This window comes from Temnothorax nylanderi, unplaced genomic scaffold (genome assembly GCF_030848795.1).
Source record: "Temnothorax nylanderi isolate EJ_2023f unplaced genomic scaffold, tnyl_v1.0 TNYL_tig0151_pilon, whole genome shotgun sequence".
NCBI lineage: Eukaryota > Metazoa > Arthropoda > Insecta > Hymenoptera > Formicidae > Temnothorax > Temnothorax nylanderi.
The window spans coordinates 400,754-420,561 of record NW_027249213.1 but is presented as its reverse complement, the minus strand read 5'-3'; the positions used below and the strand labels follow the sequence as shown (position 1 = coordinate 420,561).

General features: G+C 31.4%; 1 protein-coding gene across 1 annotated transcript; it reads right to left on the bottom strand.

Moving 5' to 3' along the window:
* Positions 1-10,766: 10,766 nt before the first annotated feature.
* Positions 10,767-13,016, bottom strand: LOC139777509 (KAT8 regulatory NSL complex subunit 2-like). Its single transcript, XM_071714981.1, is given in 7 exon segments — positions 10,767-10,969; positions 11,051-11,187; positions 11,249-11,402; positions 11,405-11,414; positions 11,857-12,025; positions 12,268-12,449; positions 12,536-13,016. Coding segments are annotated over 7 exon segments (1,071 nt in total). The 5' UTR covers positions 12,787-13,016; the 3' UTR covers positions 10,767-10,801.
* Between the last annotated feature and the right edge of the window lie 6,792 nt (positions 13,017-19,808).

The following is a 19,808-nucleotide window of genomic DNA, read 5'->3' as shown; positions in this document are numbered from 1 at the left end:
CAGATTTTTTAACCGATTGGTTCCGGAGATATATGTCCGTAAACTTTGCCAATTTAACGCGGTGGGGGGACCCCTTATCCGAAAAACGAGACTAAAGCGCTTATGCTGCAAAAATTGCAATACTTCAAAAATAGATGAACAAACCAAAAACTGACGAAACGATGCAATAAACATTTTGCAAGATACTGACGAAAGCCCGAGTTCATTGACCGAACCATATAATAATAAAACGTAATTTTCGATTGACTAAATCGACAACACGGAACTGATGGCTGGGCTCGAGCGGCACTAGCGGCAGCTTGGCAACGTCGCACGTGTCAGCTGATGAGTATAGCGCACGGAGAAATAGATTCTATCAATTTTTCGTTTCGTCTCGAAACGTCCCTTACGTCGAGGCTGCTCGCTCCAGCTCATATTTCACACTTGTATCGCTTGTACGTACAGGTTATGTAGATCGCGACGACGAAGACTGCTGACTCAGCTGACCGCAACGTTGCCGCGCTGCTGTTGTACATATATTCACAGGGCTCACAACTCTAGTAAAAGATGTGACTTTCGTCTCAATATTTTATTACGTAGAGGTCGTATAGCATTAAAGATGTCATAAATAATAAATCTAATTATATGCTAATTTTTACGGACAAAAATCACACTTATTTATCACTAATAAGAATAGTTGCCTATTTGACTTGCAAGTACTGCATGAACCACCTTAACCGGAGGAACCACCGTTGCCCCCTCCCCTTAATTCGCTCTCGCGTCCTCTTTTCTATTGGGTAATTCCTGACACCCCCGATTTTCCGCCTTTCCCGGTACCTTTGTATTCTCCGGTTCGCCCCGGGGAACTTCCCGATTTCCCCTCCCCCGCACCTTCCTCCCACCTAAGTCCCGAATACAAGCGATCGTATTGCCCGGTCGCTCGCGAGGAGCTCTCCTTTCCAGCGGTCTCGGATACCTCGATCGTGGAATTTATCGGAGAGGTACCGCATTTCCCTTCCCCTCGGAGCCAGGATCGTCTGGGCGAGGACTTATCTTCCTCCTAATTATTTTACCCTCGGTCCTTACGAGTTCGACCTGGTCGGACTCCGTTCCATCATAGAAACAGTAGATCCCCACGAAACAGCTATCCCCACTTATTTCCCGCAACATGAATTCCGTTCCACAGCCACCCTCGAGGAAATAGTCGATCCCGAGGTGATAAACTTAGACTAACGGTTATAGTATAAAGTTTATTTATTTTAAATTTTATATGTTTTACCTTAATTAACTTACACATATACACCGTACACATATTTAGCTGAACTCAAGTAACCTCAGTTCTAAAAATAATTGTAATAATAGCGGGCAGGATATGCATTAAATAGATTTCCCCTTTAAAAATCCTGCCCGATCACCCCCGCACTAATGTAACATCCGCGGTAACCATACACTCACACACACACAAATGACATACACTCCGCTTGCGCTCATCTCAATCCCTGATTCTCTTACTCGATGTCAGCAACAAATATTATCTTGTTTGTAATAAACGTTTAATTTGTTTGTAAGATTAAATTTAATGTTTGTTTATTTTAAATAAGACCTCGCTCTCAAATCCCTCCCACCTCTCGAAATCGCACGAGGTCCAATCCTAAGTTAACGGGATTAAATTCCCTGACTTAAAAAAGGACCGACGATCGCACCGCTCACGGAAGACGTCCTAGCGTCCCTACGGACGTTGACCCTTCCTGAGCCATTGAAAGTGCGTTCGGCTCGCGCCACGCGCCACGCGCCACGCGCCTCAGAGCGTGTGTGTGTGTGTGTGTGTGTGTGTGTGTGTGTGTGTGTGTGTGTGTGTGTGTGTGTGTGTGTGTGTGTGTGTGTACCTGCGAGCAATATTCTTAAGCGTCTGGTTGCGTCCTTCCTTACCCCTACCCCTCTGGTTAGCCTATCCTTTGCTTCCCAGTTTTTCTTATCCTAATCCTGGGGTTGGACGTAACACAGTATATATTGTCAATTTGATAAATATTATTTTAAATACTGCAAAAACAGTATAAATATTTTTGGCGGAAGAAATAACATCTTTGTCAACGCAATGGAAATTTTACTAAAGCACTACAACTTTTTGAAAATAGTTGAATTTCTTTAAAAATTTTTAATTTACATTGCAATTAATAATTTTAGTATTAGAAAACGTTCAGGACGACCTTCTAATTCAAGCAGCAGTAAATTATGAAAGAGAGCAAGCAGCGAATTTTGAAAATACTCAGGACGATGCAAAAAAAGAGCCTGAAAATAAATATGTTAAAAAAAAACAACACGAAAAAAAGAAATCTTAAAAATTAAAAAAGTCAACGAAATAAATTTTTTTAAAAATTCAACTTTTATAAATTTATGTAATAAATATTAAGTTAGAATGTTCGAAAAAAATAAAAATATTATTTGTAAAATATATTATTTGTATAATATATATTTAACCTTAAGATAATATATATTTAACCTTTTTATGAATTGAAAAAGGGTCAGCTTAGTAGCACAAGTGGGGTTTTACAATTACCGAAATGTTAAATCGATATTGACTTTAGGAGTTCAAGCTACATGGTCCATATATGGACTTTCGCATATGAACTTTTAATCGCATATAAAACTGGATCTAATCAACCAATCTAATCAACCTTCTTAAAGAATTATACATATATGAAATAGAGGTAGAAAAGACTAAAGAATATACGTAATAAAATTAGAAACAGCCCGATATTTTAAAATTTGCTGAAGTTAGAGCTATTACAGGCATTTCTCCAAAAATTATTGACTTTTGAGCGCGTATAAAGCTGGATCTAATCAATCAAATCTTAAAGAATTATATATGAAATAGAGATAAAAAAGACTGAAGAATATAATAAAATTAGAAACAGCCCGATATCTTAAAATTTGCGGAAGTTAAAGCTATTACAGGTATTTCTAAAAAAATTATGGACCTTTGATCGCGTATAAAACTGGATCTAATCAACCAAATCTTAAAGAATTATATATGAAATAGGGGTAGAAAAGACTGAAGAACATAATAAAATTAGAATATAATAATATTATAATTATGTTTAAGATTAGGGCGCGCGAACGGCTACCGCTAGCATGAAGTGCGCTCGTGTCTCGGCGGCTAGCTCGAGGTTAGCCACTATAGTTGTTTAGCACTATAAACAACTTTAGGTTGGTTTAAAAAAAGTCGAGCTTAAGTGATCACGTCTGGTCTGATATTTAAAAGTGACTGCTAGATTGTGAGTGGGCAAAGCTGAAGAGACGAGTTAATAACGACCTCGTGACGAGCGGAGAAAAGGAGTAGATGTTACGGAGACAAGCTGATTAAATAACACGTAAAAGAAAGGAAGGATGTGCTATAGCTTAGATGAGATCTCTTTTCCTCGAAATGGATAAATAACTTGGATGCGCTAACTTGAATGAGATCTCTTTTCCTCGAAACGGATAAGTACCTTTGTCTATTCTTTTTCGTATTTGCCGGAATAAACGTATACTATGCATAAATACCTTTGTCTATCCTTTTCCGTATTTGCCGGAATAAGCGTATACTACGCATAAATATCTTTGTCTATCCTTTTCCGTATTTGCCGGAATAAGCGTATACTACGCCAACGCATAAATACCGTTGATGTCGATACACTTTCGTAATCGTCGGACAAACGTAAACTATAAAAATATTCTAGCAAATTAATTTTTGGGAAAGTTAGATTTTATTTTTTAAAATATATATTTTTAAATATATTTAAAAAAAAAGACAGCATTGTTTAAAGTAAATAACTTGTGATATGTTAGAATTTAATTTATTACGGCAAATTATAATCACAGATATATAAATTATAAATGCAAATGATCCTTTTCTTTAAAAAATTAATTACTATTATTATTAATTAACAAAAAGCAAGATACAAAAAGAAAGACTACAGACAGATTTCTACGGATAAAAAATTAACCAATTTGTTTTTTAAAAATTGAAAAAGAAAATAAAAATAAATGGCGTACAGCGAAGACAGAGGAATATACGATAATTAGATATAAAGCAATAAGTTTTAGTTCGAATTTCTGATTTCGAGCATTTTTTGGACAAAGGTATGCTGTACAAAGTTTTGTAAAAATACGTGCTCTATATTTGATTTAATGTGAATAAATTGCAAGAAAACAAGTAGCCTAGATCAAATCTAAAGTCTAAGAGATCTATTTGTATAGTTATTCGTTTCTGATGGCTGTAGTTAAGAATAACTTCAATCACTGCAAATTAACATTTTTTTTTACACAATTAATAAAAGATTGGTCTCGTACAAGTCTTTCATTAAAGGATATTTTCGCAGTAAAATGGAGGAAATCGTTAAAATCTACGTATAATTAAAAATATTGTAATATGTTTTTAAATGTTGGCTGTTAAAATAGAGAAGATGTTAGTTAAAAACCAACCCATACAGCACAGAAAGATTGCAAAAACATTGCGGAATTATTTCATTGTAAGATTGCAAAATTGCATATTGTTTGAGAAAGATTGCTGCATTATTGTTGTAAGTTTGGAGCAACCTTAAGACGCATGCATTTTGAAATAATACAACAAAACATCAAAGAAACATAGCAATATAATGTATTTATAATTATGTCAATTCATCACTCACCGACCCTGATTCGCACCAGCGGAATTATATCTGCCACGTAGCTACGTTGAATCTGTAACATACAAACATAAAATTCATATTAAAATCGAGATTAAAATGGTGTTCAACAAACATAATGTTTTAAAATATAATTCCTATAGCATCAAACGTTTTATTCATTATTCAATTGGATATTTATTTAAAGTCTCAAGAATAAACAAAAAATTACTCTTACACAAAATAAAAATCAATATTTACCGCAAAGTTGTTCCGCTGGTGCCCGATGCCTCTTCCAGGCCTCCTCCTCCTCTCAGGCTGTCCTCTCGGCTCCCTCGATGCTCGACACAACTCCACTGGCATCACACGTACACGCGGATAACTATAATCGCGCGAAATTTAATATACGTCACTCCCGAAAACGTGAAGTAACTACCGATTTTGTCCGTCGAAAAATCGCCCGCGATAACCACGTTATCTCGACGCGTTCAGAGCCGGACAACTGACTCAATTTGCCCGATTAAAGACTTAGCCTCGCGTGGTCGGTATGAAGTGTTCGACAGAGAGAACCTGGGAAAAAAAGATTATATATAATTATATATAAATATTCATTGTTCATCAATATTCATCAATATGATTATATATGAATTTTGTCTCTATATGATCATATATAATTATATATAATTATATATGATTATATATAATTATATATGAACATATATAATGATATTATATAATCATATAGGGTTATATATACTTCCATATGAATCTTATATGGACCCATATATGAGTGGTGCATATATGATCTATTGTTCATATCTAGTTATATTTGGAATTATATATGTCCATATATAATCATATATGGACCCATATATAATTTCATATATAGAGACAAAATGAGATCCTCGAAAAATAAATATATTTATTTATTTAAAATATATATGCATATTAAAATATATATATATATTTATTTAAAAAATATATATATATATATTTTAGTATGCATATATAACTTAGAATTATAAAAAAAAAGATATAAAGGAAAATAATTAGAGCAAGAATGCTGTATGCTTAAGTTATGCTCACATAACTTTAAATAGACACAACTTTTAAAATTTGTTCGTCTATTTCCTTAGAAGCTTATTAGTTGATGAGTACGGGAGTTGGTGTGAGGTACCCAATTTTGGACATGAAACCAAAACTAAGCTTATCTATATTTCCAGCCCATTAGAATATGTAGGACTAAATAAGAGAATATGCGCTTACACTTAAATACACATTGGTAAATTGGTTTGACGATAGTAAATTATTTAAAGTTTTATGTTATTAGATATTTGATAAATGATGAATAAAAAAAAGATATAAAGGAAAAGAATTAAAGCAAGAATGCTGTATGCTTAAGTTATGCTCACAACGATCAACCAACCAAGATTGCATTAAAAAATTATATAAAAAGATTTATATATATAATTATATACATTACATAATTATTACATTTTTCAAAAAGGATCTGCACAAATGCTTACCGCAATGTTACTCCAACTGTGCCCGATACCTTTCCTAGGCTTTCTTAGTCTTCTCCCAAGTTCTTCTATCTCAAGCCTCTTTTTTTACATAACAGAGGAGTTGTACATAAGATTGATCTGTAACATATAAAAATATTTAAATAAAAATAATGTCTAAAATAAATACGGATTTCTTATTCTTTTTATAAGAAAAAGATAATGCTTTTAATTTATATACACATATTTAAAAAATATTTATACACATTTACTATATTGCTTGCTTGCACCAATTTAGAAAATATTTAATTTTGAACAAATATATGGGGAAGAAATTAAAAGAAACACATGTGTGTGTGTGCCTAAAATAAAAATAAAAAAATAACTTTTGCACGTAAGTTTTATTCGTAATTTCAATAAATTTATAATAAAAGAATAACATCTTAATGACAAAGCTTTTTTTAGATATCAACTTTAATATACAATTTAGTAAGAAAATAAATCTAATCCTGATATTATCTAAACTATTATAAATTTTAATTATTTATAAATTATTTAGAAATAGAAATATATATTAACAAGTAATATTTTATATATATTGGTTGATAATAAGAAGTTTTTGCAATACCTTTTTTTCAGACATGGTAACCGTACTTGAATTGTTCAGATACAGAGTGAATGTCAGCTACGTATGATCAGCCACAATGATTCTGTAACGTACAAACATAGAATTCAAATTAAAACATTCAAAATAATCAATAATTCAAAAGATAATTCTTAAATGCATAGAATTTTCTAATGGCTTTTCATTAAATATCTATTAAAATAATTACATTTTTCAAAAAGGATCTACACAAATGCTTACCGCAATGTTACTCCAACTGTGCCCGATACCTTTCCTAGACTTTCTTAGTCTCCCGAGTTCTTCCATCTCAAGCCTTTTTTTTACACAACAGAGGAGTTGTATATAAGATTGATCTGTAACATACAAAAATATTTAAATAACAATAATGTCTAAAATAAATACGGATTTCTTATTCTTTTTATAAGAAAAAGATAATGCTATTAATTTATATACACATATTTAAAAAATATTTATACACATTTACTATATTGCTTGCTTGCACCAATTTAGAAAATATTTAATTTTGAACTAATATATGGGGAAGAAATTAAAAGCAACACATGCCTAAAATAAAAATAAAAAAATAACTTTTGCATGTAAGTTTTATTCGTAATTTCAATAAATTTATAATAAAAGAATAACATCTTAATAACAAAGCTTTTTTTAGATATCAACTTTAGTATACAATTTAATAAGAAAAGAAATCTAATCCTGATATTATCAAAACTATTATAAATTTTAATTATTTATAAATTATTTAAAAACAGAAATATATATTAACAAGTAATATTTTATATATATTGGTTGATAATAAGAAGTTTTTGCAATATCTTTTTTTCAGACATGGTAACCGTACTTGAATTGTTCAGATACAGAGTGAATGTACCAATTCAAACAACATTTACTGTATCTGAAAGACGGTATTGCAAAAACTCCCTATTAATCATGTCATAAATAATTTATTAAATATTTAAGAAACCTTAAAATATAATTTAAAATATTTTATTTATTAGACAATGTATTAAACATGCAATACACTATATATACTATATACATCCAGTATATTACATATTTAGTACATTATCTAATAAATAAAATATTTTAGATTATATTTTAAGATTTTGTAAATACTTAATAAATTATTTATAACACAATTAATATTAACAAATATATATGTAATATATATTATATGTAAAATTTTACTTGTTAATATATCAGATATTATTAAATAATTAAAATTTATAATAGTACATATTATATCAAGATTTGTAATCTTTTCTTATCAAAAACTTTATACAACATAAAATATCTAAAAAAAGCATTTTTATTAAAATGTTATTCTTTTATTAACAATTTATTAAATTTACAAATATTAAAATGTACAAGAGTAAAGTACCAGTTAAAATACAGATAGCGATTTAGTTTTTGTCTTAAAATGTTCCTCAATTTATGTGCTTTCAAAATATGCACAATAAAATTCTTATGTGCATCTCCTTTTGCCAAGTACCCTATGGTGTTCACTTTTGGGAAGGTTTGTTGGCCGAAGGAGATAAACACGAAAATTTCATTGTGCATATTTTAAAAGCACATAAATTAAGGAACATTTTAAGACAAAAACCAAATCTCTATCTGTTTTAACTGGTATACTTTACTCTTGTACATATTGGGTATTTATATTCCGTTTGGCCAAAGAATTAATGTCAAGCATTTAATTACAAATGAAAAATTAATATTTACAACTCCTAAATTGATTATTTATTAGCTACTTTTACTAAAGGCATGAAAATTTAATTTTAACTTTTAATATAACTTAGAAAGGAAAGTGTACTTTTCTTTCTAAAAGTAAAAGTTCTTTCTTAGTAAAAGTAGCTAATAAATAATCAATTTAGGAGTTGTTATTTGTAATTAAATTAAATTAAATTATGTACTGTTTTTTCTGGTAGATTAAATATAAACTTACCTTTTTTTTAAATTTCGCGGTTAGGGCGGGGCGACGCCATCTTGGTAGTGGTCGAACGCTCTGATTGGCTCTTACTTTTAGAACCAACCAATCAACGCATAGTGTTGACTCAACAGTTGTGTCTGCTGAGTCGGCCATAATTCTTTCTCCATATGCATCCTAAAGTTGCTAGTGACATTTTTCTGCTTCGGTATTGGCTATATAGGACCAATAAAAATTTGCACAGGAAGGTTGACACCAGAGAGGTTAGGTTATGGCTGCGTTTGGGCCGTTCGGGGAGCGCTCTATTAGAGAACCACAAGTTTCTCTGGGAGCAAGAGGATATTCCAGACACATAGGGAGCAAAATTAATTAATTAATTAATTTATTTGTTAATAAATTACAATTAGTAATTTCTCGTACAGGCTCTAAATTTAGACAAGTAATACAAACAATTGCGTGAGGTTAGGTTATGGCTGCGTTCGGGCCGTTCGGGGAGCGCGCTATTAGATTACCACAAGTTTCTCTGGGAGCAAGAGGATATTCCAGACACATAGGGAGCAAAATTAATTAATTAATTAATTTATCTGTTAATAAATTACGATTAGTAATTTCTCGTACAGGCTCTAAATTTAGACAAGTAATACAAACAATTGCGTGAACCAAAATGTTTAATTCTCTAGCCATAAGTTTGTGTATTTATGCAATGTGTGAATTCATAAACGTTAAATGCATTCATAAACCACATGGATAGTATTTCCTGTTTTTAATGACCGCGCGGACAGTTCTCTCAATATCTATTCTATTTGTATATACATTGTGCATATTTCTTCGTACAATTACCTCTCTTTTCTATATATTAAAAAAGATAGAAAAACAATATTTTATTATATCTGATATATATCTGACGGTAAACTGTTATAATTGTTAAGATTGAGCTTTTTAGCTGTGCTTAGGTATCGGATTATTAGTAATGTTTGAATACACTGAGAAAAAAATTTTTTAGATCCAAGAAAATATTTCTTTGAATAGTCCTAATAACATATTTACTTAATATAATCACATATTTATTTAGAATTATATATCTTTACTTAAATTAAGTAAAAATATCTAATTCTAAATAAATATGTGTATTATATTAAGTAAATATGTTATTAGGACTATTCAAAGAAATATTTTCTTGGATCTAAAAATTTTTTTCTCAGTGTAGTAGTAGTTGGCCATTTTCCAATATTCACCGATGGTACAATACTAATTGTTCCAATAGACGAATGGTGATTGTAGTCTTTAATTCACCGCAACTTCGTCCCGGTATATTTATTAATATCCGTATTCAATGAATAATGTGATTTGGTTGAGTGGCTTAATAATGAAATGCATTGTCTACAACAGTTTCTATTAATTTATAAAGGTCTTCTTTATTACGTAAAACATATTAGTATTTTTACTCGTTCAAAGAGTTCTCTTTAATATTCCGCAAAAGTTTATTATGATTTTGATAGGCCAGTATAATTCATTCAATTTTTCATGATTATGTAGTACTGCCAGTACATTTTTTTTATGAAGGCAAAAACAATGGATTTACGATTCTTTTGCTTATTTCATGTTTAATTAGATATTTGAAAAGATCCCCGTTTTTTATTTTTTAACCAGGAGAAAATAAACTTGGTATATTAATAGAAATGTAATCAATAAGACCGAGGTCGAAAGAACTGAAATTAAATTCTTGTGTGTTTTCATTTCAATTGATGTATTAATTTACCTTGAAGATATCGGATCGAATGCTTTAAGAAAGGGATTCTATCGATTGTTTAAAAAATTGAGATCTTTTGAATTAGAGTAAAGGCCGGGGAGGGGGACAACGAGGGAGATATATCGTGGAGTGAACGATGACTATCAATTTGGTTTATCCACAAAAGATGTTTTCGTCATGGTCATGGTGTCCAACTCGTTGATGAAATAATGCAAAGGGATGCACGTTGTAAAAAAAAGATAGAGTCGATTGGTATAAAATCAAATCATTCGTTCAACGCTTTGAATAAAACTTGATGTTGGTCCTGTGAACAATCAATCGACAGAATGAGAACTCGCAGATCCGTGATATTATTAATTACATCATTCTCTTTTTTATACAAAAAAGTAATACAAATAAACATACCTTCAAGATATGTTTACGACAATGCTTAGCCGACGAAAGCGTTCTTTCACCACATTTCACGCCACCTTCGGTGAACACACATTTGGATACATTGGGTGGTTTTTGAAGAGGCTCGGTTACCTGAAGCATAATTTTTTTTTGTAATGTAACTGATATATATTATTCGAACGTTAATGATATAAATGGTATTCACGATATTACCTGTGCGCGACGTTCTAGTGACTTTCTGTAAAATATCGCTTCGACACCACTCCGTCTGTGATAGCGATTTAAAGCTTTCAGTTTCTCGTAAAGCTTTTTCTCTTTCGCAGTTTCCTTTTTCTGACTATGTGTGCTACCTATAGATTGCGTGTAATTTATCTATCGGAAAAAATCCAAGGTTATTTTAAATATACTTACATAATGTTTCCTTTTCTTTCTTTAGAGCGAGCAAATATTTTCGTCTTTTCTCCTTTAGCACATACTGAAGTCTTCTAAATTGATCAATGTAAAGAGACTGCAGTCTAATCAATTTTTCTCGCGCGATATAAATTACCTCTTCTGCGGTAAAGATATGCCGGCATGCCTTAAAAAATTAATACTAATAATTCGAGGAGTATGTAGTATCTTATCCTTGCGCAAAGCAACTACAAGAGAATAATGGTCTAGACAACATTAGCGCAAATTTGCAGTCAAAACAATAAAACCAAAATTGCAAATGCAAAACATTCTGTTATATAAGGTGTATATCCTTAAAGGTTTGTATGATTTTTGAGAGTTAAAAGAGAAAAAGATTGTTAACATTATTGCATTAGTTACAAACTATTAATTAAAAATCACAGTAACCGTTAAAATTTGCAGCCTATACTAATAAATTCCAATGTTAGATGCAAGTAAAAAAAATGAATAACAATATTTTCCTTAAGAAAAAGGTTGCACAAGCTAAAGCATGCTAGCGGATATTCTATATAGCATAATTCTAAAAATAATTAACACACATACATAATGGAGTTATGGAGCACATTTACTTCAGAGGATCCTCTTGTGGACTGTGTAAACTCTCATTATCGCTATCGTCGAGATAAACTCCCTTCAGGGTGTCAGTGACAACTGTAGGTTCAACGTCACTCTCTGAAGAACTGGCGTAATCTAAAATGTCACTTCCACTCGCATTTACTCTGTAAGCATCAACTTCGGCTGAAAACAATAATTTGATGTTCCTATTTGCATTAACTTTTGTCGACATGCAAAATTACAGATAGATGGATAAAAATGTAGATTCTAAATTCTATATTAAGCTTACATCAAATATTTACATAGTAGTAGAAGTACTCTGCTAAGAACAAAAGAAAATGCAATCTCTAGTGGAATAATATTTATAGAAATATAGAAAACGTGAAATTGAGCACCATTTTACATTAGAATTTGATAATACTCACTGAAAGGATCTAAAGCTTTCACTTTTCCTCTTTCCTCTTCTGTATCTTCAGCGCTAGAATCAGTGGGCTTGACATAATGACTTAAATTAAGCAGCAGCATTTCAGGCGTTTCTGGCAGAGAACATCTCGATGTCAATTTGATCCGAGCAATTTGCGCTTTCCTAGAATGTTCACTGCAGTACCTGCAAAAGATAAATGCATTAATTTTTCTGAAAAAAAAAAAAGAGTTTTGGAAATCTTGTTGGATACCACAAGAAGATATACTTACGAGACATCTCTTCTGTCTAATTTTGGGGCTGGATTCTGACACTTTCTTCCATTGCTATTGCATACAAAAGCACACGGTTTGTAAGGTGCGGTAGAATCCTCGAGGATGTGCTTAGCGCAATACAAATATCCCTCCAGACAGAATTGCATGCATTCATAGGATGCATAGTGGCAACTTTGGGCCTGCTTGGGACGTTTTGTAATTGTCGTTGCAGTTGACGTAGGCATCGTAGGCTTTGGTATCTGAAACATGCCTTGCTTCTAATAAAATATAAATACATGGTGTTAATGAAGAATGAAATCTGATTTAAGAAAGTAGGTATGAAAGTATCTTCATATTTCAAATTTGCTTTTATGCAGGACGTCTTAAAATAGATGGTTAAACTGAATTGTACTTTTAATAATTTATATACTTTGTAATACTAGTTCATTTATTAAATGAGGTCGCTCTTCCCTCCTCCCTTGTCATAAATAATCCAAGACAATAAAGCAAAAATATAGATAAAAATGATAGGAAATACATTATACATGGAGGTAAAAGTCCGGGTAGGTAGGAACACGTAGGGATTATAATTGGCAAATGTAGAGTGTAATTATGTAATAAATTAAATCTCGAGTATGTTGTAACTACGTAATATTATATAATATTACTTAATTGTCGTATTACTAATTATGTAATAAATTCTTAATTTATTATGTAATATGTAATTTTAGGGTACATTGAAATAATATTATATAACATTAAGTAGAGTGAAATTATTAAAATAAAGAATATATTGTAAGAAAAATTGTAATAAAATTGAAATTGTGATACTAATGCTAGATATACATATTACACGAAATCGACAGAAGATGTATGTGTATATAATAATACAAAACTCGCTAAATTAGCGTGTTTAATAAATTTTTTATAATTTTTTTAAATATCCATCGGTTTTCATTCTTTGTAGGTACAACATTTTGCGTTTCAAAGATTATCGCCAATTATTATAAATTTTATATAAACATGAGGGTTCGAATGCTGAATTAACGATCAAGTATATAATAACTTTTCGCTCGCAAAATTTGACATCTGCCTAAATTTTAATCTTACAAAATATTACGAATATTTTTTTCAAAATTATTACGAAATTCGTGATTTGAAACGATCGCAATCGTTAATAATTGGAATACACAAATAGGAAAAATGCGATCTCGGTTTTTCGCTGTTCCTCACATCAGATGAACGTTAAGAAAAACGTTCGTACCGGCGGGGAGTCGTATAGCAATTTTCAACGTGGAGAGTTATATTATTAATTCGAAGTCCCGTTGAAAATCGAGGACCCCTTTTGCAGAACCAGAATTAATCTCTGGTTTTCTTATATATCTCGGATCCTCGGAAGTAGTGGTTTCGGCACGAGTACGCGACATCGATTCGCGAAATTAACTTATAGAATTATAAGAGAATATTTTTATTCTTCTTATAATAATAAATATTGTTCCATTAACGCTAGTATAAGTTATCATGCATCTGTCTTGCTAATATAAAGACAGTAAAGTAGATATGAATAGAATAACTGTTTATAATAGAACGAAAAAAAGAAAAATAATATAGAAAAAGAGGAAAAAGGAGAAAAATAAAGAAGAGAGATAAAAAAAAGGAAAAAAAAAGAATAAATTTAAAGAAGAAAAAAAGAGTACAATCTAAATAAAATAATTCATCTTTGATGTAATGTAGTTGCAAACGACGATGTTTTATTTTTTTAATTTTTTGTTTTTTATAAGAAACTATTTCCAGGGACTATATATAGATTCTATCAAGGACTGTAGATTCTGGAAAAATATCAATAGAGGAAAGTCCCCTATTATGAGACAGGATCCTAATATGAGATATGTTAAGCTAAAAGGCCCTATATAGGCCCCATCTGTTGATCCCACCATGAAAAAACTCTGCCATCTCATATTAAGATCCTATCTCATAATAGGGGACTTTCCTCTATTAATTATCAAATGCATATATCTTATGCATTTTGTTATTAAATATATTCGTTTGTAACTACTCCTCGATAACAGTTATTTTATTCATATATTTTTTAAATATAAGAGAAATATATATCGTAGTGGATATATATTTTAATTACAAGAAAGAAATGTACCTTAATAATGGGAGAATATTTCAATAGTGTAAATATAAGGAATGCAATGATATGAAAAACGATCGTCGTTAAATTCGCTGCCGAAATGATCGCTATCGGGAGCAATCCGGAAGATCTGATGATTCATTCCTTCCTGCAGCGGAGGCCTTCGACGTTCAACGGGTTGCTTATTCTCTCACGTTCTTTTGATTTCATGGTGCTCGACAAATAGGATATATTGAGCTTACTTCCTACCTTGAGAATCGTTCTTCTCCACGTCCGCAACTGACGGACGTGTCACCCGGCGGAGGGACTTTGATCTGGTCAAATCGTTGGACCAGTTATTCCTTCACTAAACGCAATAATAACGTGATTTTTATACTTTTCGCGATTTTTTAAAGTTTAGAATAAGCATAAGACCTTACAAGATAAAGTATTTTTATTTTATCATTGACTTGCACTTCGAAATTTCTCATATCTTTTTCTATAGTAAGAAAATTTAATAATAAAAAATTTATCCTTATTTTTTTAAATATTTGTAGCGATAGTCAAATACCTGATTTAAAAATATTGAATTTTAGTATTATTATATATACTTATCTTGAACGCCTTCGTGTAATCTGTCATTAGTAAAGTATCTGAAATGTTTGTATTTATCTAACGCGTCATATTCCTATACTTACACGTATTTATTAGTTTATTATTTTATTATTATTAATTAGTCGCGATCGCGATTAGGGAAATGTATATAAACATTTTAAAGGGAGTTTAATTCGCGAGATTTTTAATTCGCGGTTAATTGTGATTAGTGGAGATGTTATCATTTTATCTCCGATTACACATGCACATTTGTGCAAGAAATATTATCATATATACCTGTTGTACATTATTAGTGCCTGGGCACTAACCTAATACCTTTTGTAGACAGGAAGGAGATATACTCTTTCTATTGCCGGCTGATCATAGCCGGCAAAATGCATGAGCGTAATAGATTTAACGCTCTTTCCCACGATGCGCGAAACACGACCGCGTCGCGAAGGGCCATAGCAATTAAGCTAATTAATTACGGAATCATTAATGTTCAAAATCTATTTATATATACTATAATTTACACGCGTGATTACGTCTTCGATTAAAAAAAAGAAGGACGTTAACTAATCAAAAGCTCCTGATCTTGAAAAAGATTTTTAATCAACCGATTTACTTTTCGCGAATGATATATAGGAATATTATTATAAATATGATATAATCAGAAATTGAATCTGGACAAAACACTTTCAATTTAGCCGCGTGTAATCTGAATAAACTCGATTATACTTTTCGCGAATGGAACTTTACTTTAAATGTAATATAAACATGCAGGACTTTAACAAGTAAATAAGTGACAATTGATAAACGCGAACTGAGAAAATCTAAGGCCCATATTTTCGATCATCAATCGTTTCGAATATCGAGTCTCACCTCAATTAAGAGAGTGAGAAATGCAAAATTAATGACGTGAGATCCGATAGAGATAACAAATTTCCCGCATAACGTTGTGTTAATTTAAATATTTTGCGCACTTTAGCAAGTACAATTTGAATTCTGATAGCTATTACACATCTCATTACTATATATATTCCTTAAAATCAAATATAATGCAAAATTGGTCAACTTTAAAATAATTGTTACAAAAAATGTTTCTGTTTCGCGAAATAACATTTATTGGATCTCACGTCATACCGCTTTAACTGATGGTTTTTATACCAGTTATCAAAAACATATGGATAGACTGTAAAAGTTTAGGCTAAAATTGGCGCGTGATAAGAACAAATATAATTTCAATTAACAATCGTGAACACAAACGTGATTTTGTTAAATAAATTACATGGGATGTATGTCAAATAGATGATATACTAAATAACTAAAATATTGTAAGGCATTCCTCAAGTTTCGATCGTGATATATGCATACTGCAAATATCTCTAAGGATATAAATATGTATTCAATATATTGCATTTTTACACCAATTTATGTAATATTTAATCCTGGACGATATTTGGGGACAGGAAAGATGGGAGAATAAAACAATACTGTTTGTTACTCAGTAACAAATATTGCCTATATCGTTATATCATTCCAATATTATTAAATGTGTATATATACCTATTTATTCAATTGTATTTATTGATTTACCTACTTATATCTTAGATATTTCATTTTTGTTTATTTTAATATACATTTATTTAATTTATTCTATGATGTAATGCACAATAAATTAATTATGTAATTTATGTCCAGAATTAAATGTTAAATCCTAATTTGTTACAGTCAATCCATTTTAAGGCAGCGGATCTATGCAATATAATATATGTAATAATAATTTATTGTCGTAATTTGACACAAGCATCTTTGCAATATATTTAATGTAATTGTCGTAGATCCGTTACCTCAATTATAAAAATATATTCATCACTCACCGACTCACCGACCGATGCGCAACAGTGGAGTCATTCTGCAACGTCGCTACGATGATTCTGTAACAATTAGCAAATATAAAATCGAAATTAGAACACGGCAGAAAAGAGAAATAGTTAGTATTTAAAAAAATAATTACTAAAAACATAGAACACTGAATTCTATATTCTTGTTTAATAAGCAAATGTTTAATAAAATAATTACGTAATTTTTTGAGAATACTCTACTTATTGGATATAAGTTTCTATAGAATTAAAATTTAAAAATAAAAATCTTTTTCTTTAATTTTTATTTTCTAAATAACTATTTAGTTAAAAAATGGACGGCCCTTCCGCAATAAGATATAATATATTATGAATCAATTATATTTATCGCATGTTGCTCCGCCGGCGCCTGATGCCTCTCTCTGGCCATCTCCTCCTCTCAGGCTGCTCGGGTTGACAGCTCCGCAGGTCCTTGGCACAACACTCGCGAAAACGACAATTATAATAATCGCGCGATACTTTACACGGCACTCCCGTGAATTGAAACGCGAATTGAAACTATAATTAAAACGCGATCGGTACGAACGCGCTCGTCCACCTGACGCGAGGGACAGCGATAAGATCCCATCGCCGAGTCGGCGATCGCGCCCGAAAACGAGGAAAAAACGCGATTATATGCTAATTACATTCACGCCACGGTATTCCCGAAAACCCGACGATTTTGAACGGCACTCTCGAAAGCGCGACGCGACGAGCCGTTTTTATACGATCGGCGGCGAAGTGCAATGGGTACCTTTGGCTTTCCCGTCGTCAGAGTGCAGAGTTCTTATTATGAAACTTTTCTGAATGAATTCCGATCGGAATTTATTTTGAAAAGTTCCATAATATGTATCCTGAACACCTCGAGGTACTGAGCCTCTCCACCATCTGCAAGGTTGTACCCGGTGGGAGAGGATTATTAACAAAGCCGGCAAAAAGCCGGGTAATTTTCGATACACAGAAAGTACCGTACGCACGTAAATAAAGCACCGCTGTTATATGAAAATTATCGCCCGTAAATACATCGCGACGGGAAGACAATTTTTGTACGGCCGGCACTTCTGAAATTAAAATTATTAGCGGAAAACGCTAATAATTACAATCACACGATACTTTGCACTCCCGAAAATGCGACGCGACGAACCACTTATATGATCGGCGATGATTTAAAGTCACATAAGTCTTTGAACGACTAGTGGCACTGTTTCGTTAACACTGTGACGGATACAGTTATTGCTTTCCATCTTTTGGTATTTAAATTTAATCCTCAAACTGCTGGGTCACTTCACTGCACCAAAGTCGTAACAGTTTGGAAGTTTATCGTCGACGAAGAACCACGCGATAACTTTACACTCTGTTCGCACAAGCTTTAACCAAGCCTGATCTCGGTGAATACTATATGAATAACCGACAACACATAGCCGAATAAGTAATTTTAAACTCTTAGTCTGAAACATAAGTATCATAGTACTATTCATAAAAGTACACGACATAAAACATATAATATGCAATTCAGAACATTAAAGAATATCAGACAATATCTTATTTATAAGATCAAACAATGTTAGAAAAAGAAGGTCATTATCTTGAAATGATATATGAACTCGATATATAAAAACATCTTCACAATTCAAAGAGTTAGTAATTTCTTTTATTATTCAGGATAGAATCTTATTTGAAATCTTTTATTCAATATAGGAAGAAAGGGATATTATTTAATAATAACGTTTTAGGGTAAACTCGAGTAAGATGGCCATACAGGAAAGATGGCCAACCTATGTTCTTTCAATCTAGCTCGCCATGAAACATCGAATGATTGGCCATCTTTCCTGTATGGTCATCTTACCCGAGTTTACCCTACAATATTAGATTTATATCTTAAGTTTGTAGGTATATTCAACTAAATATTCATTTAACTAGACTTTGTCTCGGAAGACGGATAGATTAATTGAATTGTATTAGTGTTTTCTGAATTTATTTGATGAATAATTCTTATTTCCAGTAATCGGTATTAATAATTAATATTTTTGAGAAAAGAACCCGAAAAAATCAGATAATGACCTTGAATTATATAAAATATTGTTGTAAGAACTCTATTCAGATATTATTTATGAAACGTTATATATGTTTGTAACTCCATAAAGATTACGCCGGATCGATCTCATGAAATGACGGACGGTAGTAATGACAGGATAACATACCTGGAAAATGCAGAACTTCTGGAAACAAAAGAGAGCAGATCTCATCGATCTGTTAACAATTCAGTAATGTCCCTTAGGAAAATTTACTTAAAGTTTTTTAAAGTTACTTAAAGTATTTTAAAGTATTATAAAGTATACTAGCCGTAATAATAGTATACTAATAGTATAATAGTAGACTAATAGTATACTGACAGCCGAGCGTAAAGTTTTCTTTAAGTTATTAACCTCAATAAAAACTTTATAAGCAAGTCGCAAATATACTTTAAATTTACTTTTAACAAACGTAATACTTATAAATATACTTTAACTTTACTTTTTATAAAGGTAATACTTAAAGCTGATTTTAACTTATGCGTGTTGTTTCAACAGTATACTTAAAAAGACAAGTTCCCTTTTTCACCACACTTGCACCACACGAGACATTAAGAAATATTATATCATATATCCAATTCAAAATTTTATTACTCTTTTTAAACTGA